The following is a 9,667-nucleotide window of genomic DNA, read 5'->3' as shown; positions in this document are numbered from 1 at the left end:
ATCTCACACCAGGACCTTTCTGTGGCTGGCTGGTCCTTGGGATGGCACATGTGACCTCTCTGAACCATCTGGGTGCCTGGAGCCCCCACAGAGCTGCCAGAGATCCTAGAGCCTGGCGTCCTACCTGCTGACCCTGCCCTCCCCCACATCTAACCCACTTATTCCTGGAGGCTCCCGGAGGTTCCTGAGGACTCAACCAGCCACAGTCCCTGCCCACAAATCCCTGTCGCCAAGCTCCGTCCAGCCCAGGGGGCCACACAGACCATCTCGGACCCTGCCGGGACCACACTGCAGTGCTGACTCGGGGTACCAGGCCACTGTACCCCCACCTCAGGCAGCGCCTCCCCTCCACTGTCCAGAGCAGCTGTCAGAGCAGCTGAAACTTTGAGGAAACTTTATTGAAGAGCAGCACTGACTGAAACCATTGAAGACAGGGGATGACAACACAGAGAACTACTAACGGCCACAGATCATGGTCCTGGCCCCTCTTATCCTCCCAGGGTCCCTAACAAGGTGCCTGTACTGCCCCACGCAGCCGTCCTCCCTCCCCCCACACTCTCCCTTCCTGAGGGCCTCACAGGTGGTGTCTTGCCAGGAAGGTGGGCGCTGGCAATGCCCAATCCCCTGAGGGCAGCTCCTCCCACTTGGGCCCACATGCTCTATGGTGGGCACAAGTCAGTCAAATAGCAGGGCATGCTGCACCAAGCCGAGGACACAGAATCCCGAGGAAGCACAGGGTGGCCCAGCAGAGCACAGGTCCTGGGGGCCTCCTGAAGCCCCACTGCGGCACCAATGCAGATCTTCCTTCCAGAAGTCCTGGGGTGGACGCTGGCCAAGCCCTCGTCCATCCCCTACTACCCACCAGTTCCTGAGACTGGGCTAGGGTGTCTCTGCACCACAGTTGGGGGAACTGCTCAGAGAAGAACACACGCACATCTCCAGGAGAGCAAGCAAAACTGGGCCTGAATATGCACTGGGAAAGCACACGCTGAGCTGAGGACTCGGGACCACAGCGGGTAGGGCCTTGGCTGGTGCTGAAGCTCAGGGCACGTGGCAGGGCCCAGGGGTGGCTGACTGGGTAGGTGGGGACAACCAGCCCAGGTTCATGGGCACTGCAGGGCTCTGTGGGGGGTGGGAGGGGGAAATGGACGACGGCTTGCGGGTGTGTGTTGTTGGGGAGGGGAGAGGGGACTGGGGCAGGGAGGGGTTCCTTGAGACCTGGGTCACTAGGGGGCCTACAGGGACACATCTGGACTTCCCAGGACAGGGAGCAGCCTGCCCCAGGGGATGCTGAATAGGGGTCCCCTCTGGTGGGGTGGGAGGGAGGCCCAGGCACCATGACATGGCCCTTAACATCTCTCAGGCCAGTATGGGCAGCAGCTATTTGCAGGCACCCCTCACCTAGGCAGGTACTGCCCACTCAGGGCTGTTCCCAGTTGCAGGCTTTGGGGCTGACCTTGGCATTGGCAGCTGGTGAGTGGTACTTCTCCAGGCCAGTCCCAGGTCTCCAGTGACCAAGCACAAACCTAAGCAGAACAAAAGAACTCTCCCTCCTGCTAATGAATTCTCCTCCTCCTCTTCCTCCATCCCCCTCCTCTTCCTGAACCCCCCTCCTCCTCTTCCTCCTCCTCCCCCTTTTCCTCCTCCTTCTCCTTTTCCTCCTTTAGAACAAAAGTTTACATGCACACTCACTCACACCAAAGCCAGCTGTGGGGTACTGGCCCACCAGGTACCCAGGGCCCTATCATCTCCTCACAGTCTTTACTGTCCTTGTCCCTACAGTCCTTCCAGGCTGCAGGGGCCAGGGTAGGGGAAGACTGCTTGTAGGCTGGTGCTGGGTGCCATGGGCCTCTGGGTCCTCTGCCCTCAATTGTGGAAAGGCTCCAGGGTTCTGCCTTCTGGGGGACACCCTAGGGCAGATGATCCTGAAGACAGGCTGGATCCTGTGATCTCCCCGCCAGAGCATCTCCCGTCTGCCCCACAGCTCTTCCTTGCCAGTGCTGGCACCTTGTGGCAGAGATGGCCTCCAGAGAGGCTCCTCTAGGTCCCACGTGGCCTGGGGGACTATCAGCATCATTAGCTCAGAGCCCACTGGGTGGGCATTTGCAGGTGGCCAAAAGCCAGGGCCAATGCCAGAGACCCTGACTACACCTTCAGCCTCTGCTATGTTGGGGTCTCTGTCTGAGGTGCGGGCACCCCTTTTGCTGCATGTTATGGCCCCATACTTGGACCTCCCACACCTCCCTGAATTGATTTTGGCTTGGTTGGTGGAGCACCTTCTAGCTGGTAGAGGCTGAGGGGGCTGGGCCTGGCTTCCCTGCCCCTCTGCCACATTCAAGGCTCCCACTGTTTGTGTGGACTGCCTCTTCCCCCGTTACACTTTTTCTGTTGCCTGCTAGCAGAGGGTGTGCCTGAATATGTTGAGCCTATGCTTCCTAAGCCTTGGGGTGGTTCAACGGCTCCAGCCCCTCTCTCGTTCCCCGACTCTTCTGCTGCCAGCTGAGGCCTGGGCTTTGCCGGAGGCTGGTTCTCAGCCCTAGGAAATAATGCCTGGCTGTGGCCTTCCTCCCCAGTGTCACAGCTGGAAGACAGCCACCTGCACTTCAGAAATGGGACGATCCTTTCCCGGATGGTCTGAGTGCTGCTCTCAGCAAATGACCCTGCCTGCACCATGACCTGAGGGATCAGGACATTGTCTTCTGATGCCTTTCAGACCCTTTCTGCTTGACTCAGGTTCTCCTCAGTCACTGCCATGGTGGCCTCATACTCCTCTTCATCTCGAATGAGCTTCATTAACTGCAGGAAAGTGGGCACACACTCTCACTGATCCAGTAGCTCTAGCTTGCCCCGGAGGGCAGTGGTCATGGAGGCTCGGGCTAGGATGTGTTTCAGGTGAATCGTGTCTGTGCTTCTCACTGACAGGGGGCTGTGCTGCCCGGCTTTCTGAATCAGGGTCTCTAACCATACCAAAAAAACAGAGATGTTCTCTCTAGACTTCTGGAAGGTCTCAGCTAACTGTGAGGTTCTATGGTCCTGTTTATCCCCAAAGATCTGCTTCAGGGCCTCCAGGCACTCCTCCACTGTCACAGAGTCACTGCTGGCCCTCAGCACCCACATGATGGACTGGGCAGGGCTACATAAGCTCTCCAGCAAACCCTGCCTCTTTATCTCAGACACCTGCCATAGCTGCATCATCTTAGTCACCTGCTCTAGCCAGGTTTCAAAGCTCTCTTCACCTGGGCCTGGGAGAGTGTTTCCTGAAAACATCTTGAGTTTTTGGTACCACAGGCTTTCTTTCAGAAGCTGCAAGACTGGTTGCCTGACTTGAGCGAAGCCCTCCAGCTCTGCACCCTCAGAATGAGTGCTGTACCCCAGGGTTTTGGCCACATCTACCATTCTTCAGCCCTCATCTTTTAGGAAGTACTTCAGTCTGTTGATAAATTCCTCATCTGGGCTATGGGGTTTCACCACTTCCCAGGTACCTCCCTTTCCTAGGATCCAGCTGGGCACTGTAGCATAGTTGATGGTGTCAGTCAATTCAAGGAAAACTGCCTTAGCGTGGTCTTCCCTTCTGAACATTGTGCCCAGCACCCTGTAGGTGCAGAGGGACTCTAAGCCCCTCCTCAGGGTCTCTTTAATTTCTGCCTCACTACACTCCATGGGGATCCCCATGATTAGCAAGTCCTTCCTAGGGTCCAGGTCCATTCCTCTGCACCAATCCTCCAACAGTCACAGCCATTGCTCCCAGTTTCTATGGACTGGTCTAATACTAAGGGCAGTAATCAGCTCACAAAGTGTGACAAGGAGTCAAGAAATTTTGGGTCAATGCCAACTATGAAGGCAGAATCATCTCTGTTTTCCACAGCCTATAAATGCAAATGGAATGAGAACATCATTAATGCCCACCCTCCCAACCCCCACCAAACCCCCTCCACTACCCCCTCTCTTTTCTGGTCACAGGGATTCAGCCCCTGTTTCCCACGGCTTCCCCAATCATTTGATGGAGGGGTTTCTTTAGGCCCAGCTTCCCCCAGCTCATCCTGTCCCTGCTGACCTCCGCTTGCTGTGGGCTCCTCCTCAAAGTCCTAGGACTCTGCTGTGTGTCCTGGAGGTGCCTGTGGTGAAAAGGCCAGAGATAGAGGTAGGAGGCGGGGCCTGACAAAGCCTGTGGGTGTGGGTGTGTGTGTGTGTGTGTGGGTGTGTGTGTGTGTGCGCCCACGCCCATGCCCTGGCTCAGGGCTGTGCAATCCCGGGGCACCTGGTACCCACTTCTCTGGGGCAAAGGTTAGAGGACGAAGAGGTACAGTTCCCTTCTTTCTCAGAAAATGCCTGACAGATGAGAAAGATGACTGGAGCTCTGCACAAGGCAATGAACTGATGGGTGAAGAGATTGTGTGACAAGCTGTCATATTGCCATGGATACTGAGGACAGCATGGGCTGTGGGTTTGCATCACTGAGGGGTGTCATGTGGTAGATAAGGTTAAGGAGCAACAGGTGATGTCATTGGCCTCTAACCAAAGAAGTATCCTTTGTTGTGGGGGAGGGAAGATGGGGGGTGGGCAGCAAGGATCAAGAGCTGAAAACAGGGACCTATGGTTTCTAGATGTTTGGAAGCTAGAATCAGAGGCAGAAAAGGGACCCAAAAAGGGTCTCCAGTGCCACACTGCAGGAACAGACGACTCTGACCCTAGGTGTGACCCTATCCTGCAGACCCTGTAAAACTTGGCAGGCAACCCCACCCCTCCTGCTTTTTGCCAGGGTTACAGAGGCCTCTTCCGCCTCACAGCTGTTCACCACGCTGGTTAGGGATCCAGTGGCAGTGCAGATGCTAGAATTCTACCCATGGGCAGCACCAGACCTGCCCTCCAGCACTGTGCACAGGCAGTTCCTGGTGCTGGGGCGGTGGACACTGCTTCACTGGATCTGTTCCAGGCAAGGCCGAGGTTCTGCCTCACAAGACCCTGCTCAGGCTGTGCCAATTCTGAGTCTACAGAAGTGCTCACAAGCACTCTGGTACAGGGGTACAAGAAACTGCTCAACTGGTATTCAGCACTAGTGCAGTTAAGATTATTACTGCAGTGTACGTGCTTAGTTGTGTCCGACTCTTGCGACCCCATGGACCATAGCCCATCAGGCTCCTCTGCCTATGGGAGTTTTCAAGCAAGGATACTGGAGTGGGTTGCCATTTCCTCCTCCAGGGAGTCTTCCCAACCAATGGATTGAACCCGCGTCTGCTTGCATCTCTGGCAGATTCTTTACCGGCTAAGCCATTGGGAAGCCCTCAATTATTATTACTCCGCCCTCAATTCCAGCCCTCTTTTAAACCTTAATCTGCCTGAAATGCAGGAGACCTGGGTTCGATCCCTGGGTTGGGAAGATCCTCTGGAGAAGAGAACGGCTACCCACTCCAGAATTCTGGCCTGGAGAATTCCATGGACTGTATAGTCCATGGGGTCGCAAAGAGTCAGACACAACTGAGCGACTTGCAGTCCCTCTGCTGCTGCTACTGATGCTAAATCACTTCAGTTGTGTTCGACTCTGTGCGACCCCATAGACGGCAGCCCACCAGGCTCCCCCATCCCTGGGATTTTCCAGGCGAACACTGGAGGGGGTTGCCATTTCCTTCTCAAATACACAAAGTGAAAAGTGAAAGTGAAGTCACTCAGTCGTGTCTGACTCTTAGCAACCCCATGGACTACAGCCTACCAGGTTCCTCCATCCATGGGACTCTCCAGGCCAGAGTACTACAGTCCCTCACTGGCTCCTAAACCTTGCCCCCGCTGTCAAGTCCCACCTCCACCAAAGCGCAACTGGCCTTAAGGCCCACCCCTGATGCCAAGCCTCCCTGCACGTTTGACCCAGGTAGCCACCAAGCCCCACCCTGTCCAAGTCCCACCTCCAATGAAGTCCTACCCCCAACTGAGCTCAGCCCCTGATGCCAATCCCCACCCCATGGAAGTTCAATCTTTGCCCCCACAAAGCCCCACCCCTTCTTGTGACCCAACCCCCATTCAAGTCCCATCCCTAAGGAAGCCTTGCCACTACGTAAGCCTGATCCCTGCCCCCACTCAAGCCATGTCCCCACCTCTTCCCAAGCACAATGCCTGTCCTAAGCTCCGACCTCACTCAAATCCAACTACTGTCCCAAAGCCTCTGCCTTCATTTCACTGTGGTCCCCACCCTCACCTAGGCCCACCTTCCTAAATCCCTCCACCCCTTTACACACTCTCTACCTGAAACACCCCTCATTCCAGAGCAGGAATACGTCTGATCAGTGGAAGTTGGTAGAGGCCAGGAGAGAAAGCGCTGAAGCCACTTCCCCTCCAGGGTAAGGCCCAGAGCTACCAGTCCTGACCACAATGGCTGTAAGCAGGGTTAGGCATGCAAGAGGTTTCCTTGCAATTCCGAAGCTGGTCACAATGTCTGGAAATGGCATGGTACTGGTGCATGCCAGGCCTGATAAACGGCATGGTCCTGGTGCATCAGGCCTGATATAGTGGGATCCCACTTCCAGGGGATCTTGATAAAAATGCAAGTTCTGATTCAGGAGGACTGGAGTGGGACTGAGATTCTGTGTTTCTCCTTTCTAGAAAGCTGGGTGGTTACTGATCAAGATACTTGCAGAATCCCCTCTAAGTGTAGGTATTTCCTATGTCTGAGAAGGGGAACACAGACCTAAATATGCCTGACTTCACTAGGAAGTACTATTGAAAAGCCTGTTAAATCAATATCCTTCCCATGCCAAGAAAAAGTGGTTACCTGCTGGTGTCAGAAAGTCACAGACCCCCAAGTGGAACATTTTACCTGAGGGATCTCATAACACAAGTCCACTGTGGCTCTGTGAAGCCCCCACTCAGCCACATGGCATTACAGGTATGATAGGTGTCACAAAAGGTGATACCATGGGAAGAGGTGTTCTGATTGCCATCCTAGAAAACAGTGGAGGTTAAGAAACATGTCTGAAAACATATTACATTATATTGGTTTCAAGTTTATAACATAAAGGTATTTGTATATGTTGCAAAATTATCACTATGATAAGTCTAGTTAACATTTATCAATGCACATAGTTTTTTTTTCTTTCAATGAGAATTTTTAAAAATCTACCCTCTCAGCAACTTTGAAAAATACACAGTACATTACAGTTTTATTGACTATAGTCTCCATGTTGTACATTACATCCCTAGGACTTATTTATCTTACATTTATGTTTATGTGTGTGTATGTGTATATAATATGTCCTACCCTGATGGTATTACCAAATTAGATTATGAAAGCCCTTCAAGAAGCTCCGTTATGATTGGTTTAGAGATAAAGTGCTTTTTATGAATTGAACACTCTTAAAGTTCTCAGAAATTAATGAAAGTGAATTTACTCTCACACAACTTTATTTTAGCAGTAATTATGTTTTATATATATTATGTCAGCCTTAAAGATAGTTTACAAGATCTTTTGCTAACTTAAAACTTGACACTTAAACTAAAATAACTATACAAGATGTGCTTCATTAAGTACACTAAAGCCTTTGACTGTATGCTGCTGCTGCTAAGTCGCTTCCATCGTGTCCGACTCTATATGACCCCCATAGACGGCTGCCCACCAGGCTCCTCCGTCCATGGGATTTTCCAGGCAAGAGTACTGGAGTGGGGTGTATGGATCACAACAAATTGTGGAAAATTCTTCAGGTGATGGGAATGGCAAACTACCTTACCTGCCTCCTGAGAAACCTGTATGCAGGTCAAGAAGCAATAGTTAGAACCGGACATGGAATAACGGACTGGTTCCAAATTAGAAAAGAAATATGTCATGGCTGTATACTGTCACCCTGATTATTTAACTTATATGCAGAATACATCATGCAAAATGCCAGGATGGATGAATCACAAGTTGGAATCAAGATTACCAGGAAAAATATCAATAACCTTAGGTATGCAGATGACACCGCTCAAATAGCAGAAAGTGAATAGAGCTTAAAGGGCCTCTTGTTGAAGGTGAAAGAGGAGAGTGAAAAAGCTGGCTTAAAATTCAGCATTCAAAAAACTAAGATCATGGCATCCAGTACCATCACTTCATGGCAAATAGAAGGGGAAAAAATAGAAACCATGATTTTATTTTCTTGGGCTCCAAAATCATTGTGGATGGTGAGTGCAGCCATGAAATTAAAAGATGTTTGTTCTTTGGAAGGAAAGCTATGATAAACCTAGACAGCATATTAAAAAGCAGAGATATTGCTTTGCTGACAGAGGTCCATATAGTCAAATTTATGGTTTTTCTGATCTTCCCTGTAGCTCAAACCGTAAAGAATCTGCCTGCAACACAGGAAACCTGGGCTCGATTCCTGGATTGGAAAGATCCTCTGGAGAAGGGAATGACAATCCACGCCAGTATTCTTGCCTGGAGAATCCCATAGACAGAGGATCCCGGCAGGCTACAGCCTGTGGGATCACAAAGAGACAGACACAACTGAGTGACTAACACTATTACTACTATGGTTTTTCCTGTAGTCATGTACGGATGTGAGAGCTGGACCATAAAGAAGGCTGAGCACCAAATAATTGATTCTTTCAAACTGTGGTGTGGAGAAGCCTCTTGAGAGTCCTTTGCACTGCAAGATAAAACCAGTCAATCCTAAAGGAAATCAACCCTGAATATTCATTGGAAGGACTGATGCTGAAGCTTCAATACTTTGGCCACCTGATGCAAAGGGCCAACTGATTGGAAAGGACCGTTATGCTGGGAAAGATTGAGGGCAGTAGAAGAAGGGGGCAACAGAGGATAAGATGGTTGGATGGCATCACCAACTCAATAGACATGAGTTTGAGCAAACTCTGGGGGATAGTGAAGGACAGGGCAGTCTGGCATGCTGCAGTTCATGGGGTTACAAAGAGTCAGACACAACCTAGGACTGAACAACAACAAACAGTGTAGTGTTATCAATCATAATTCTAGTTATCTTTTTAAATGTTGCACACCACAGAAACAACCAAATTTCCTTGTCAGTTGCATTATTTTTGTGTTGAACTCTCATCAGATCTTTAACTATGGCATTTTAAATCTTTTCTCTTGCACTTATGCTTCCCCAAAAGCGCTTGCAATCACCTACAGGCCACAATGCTTTATCTTCAATAAAAAGGGACTGTCTCGGACCCTCAGGTAAAGGACTTTGCCAAATGTTCTGAGGCACAAGTTTCTGATGTCATTACTTAAATAACTTTGAAATCCTATTACTGCAGTGAGCCAGAGTTTCCAGAACTCTAGGGTATAAGCTGATAGATTATGAGACTGCTAACCCGAGACTGAGCAGAATGAGAATTAATTACATAGGACTTAATGAACTGATTAAGGAAGATTATGGGTTTTGTTTGGAACATTGCTGTTGCTTTCATGCTCTATATTCTGGATACAAGAAATGCTTTCTCATTTATCTTAAGCTATCTGTAACTCTTAATAATATAGTAGGCACCCAGAGGAGCAGGTCAGCAGACAGGAGTTCCTGGGCAGTGGGGGATGGGATGAGGAGGGAACACAGGGAGCACTCATGAGTGAAGCTGTGTTCAGAGGATGTTCAGAGAAAAAAGAATCCTGCAGATGTCATTAGATAATAGGCCTGGCACACAAGGTGCTTCTTGGGCTACAGCACTGTGCAGAAGGTGTTCAGTGTGTACA

The 9,667-nt window shown here is 50.7% G+C and overlaps 1 protein-coding gene across 1 annotated transcript; it reads right to left on the bottom strand.

Moving 5' to 3' along the window:
• Positions 1 to 2,654: 2,654 nt before the first annotated feature.
• On the bottom strand, positions 2,655 to 3,726 carry PNMA5 (PNMA family member 5; the record flags this gene model as incomplete). Its single annotated transcript, XM_061408745.1, is given in 1 exon segment — positions 2,655 to 3,726. A coding segment is annotated over 1 exon segment (1,017 nt), but the record flags the coding sequence as incomplete, so codon positions are not given.
• Positions 3,727 to 9,667: the final 5,941 nt, after the last annotated feature.

Source organism: Bos javanicus, chromosome X (genome assembly GCF_032452875.1).
Source record: "Bos javanicus breed banteng chromosome X, ARS-OSU_banteng_1.0, whole genome shotgun sequence".
Taxonomy (NCBI): domain Eukaryota; kingdom Metazoa; phylum Chordata; class Mammalia; order Artiodactyla; family Bovidae; genus Bos; species Bos javanicus.
The sequence above is the reverse complement of the archived record's forward strand: the minus strand, read 5'-3'. Positions and strand labels throughout refer to the sequence as shown.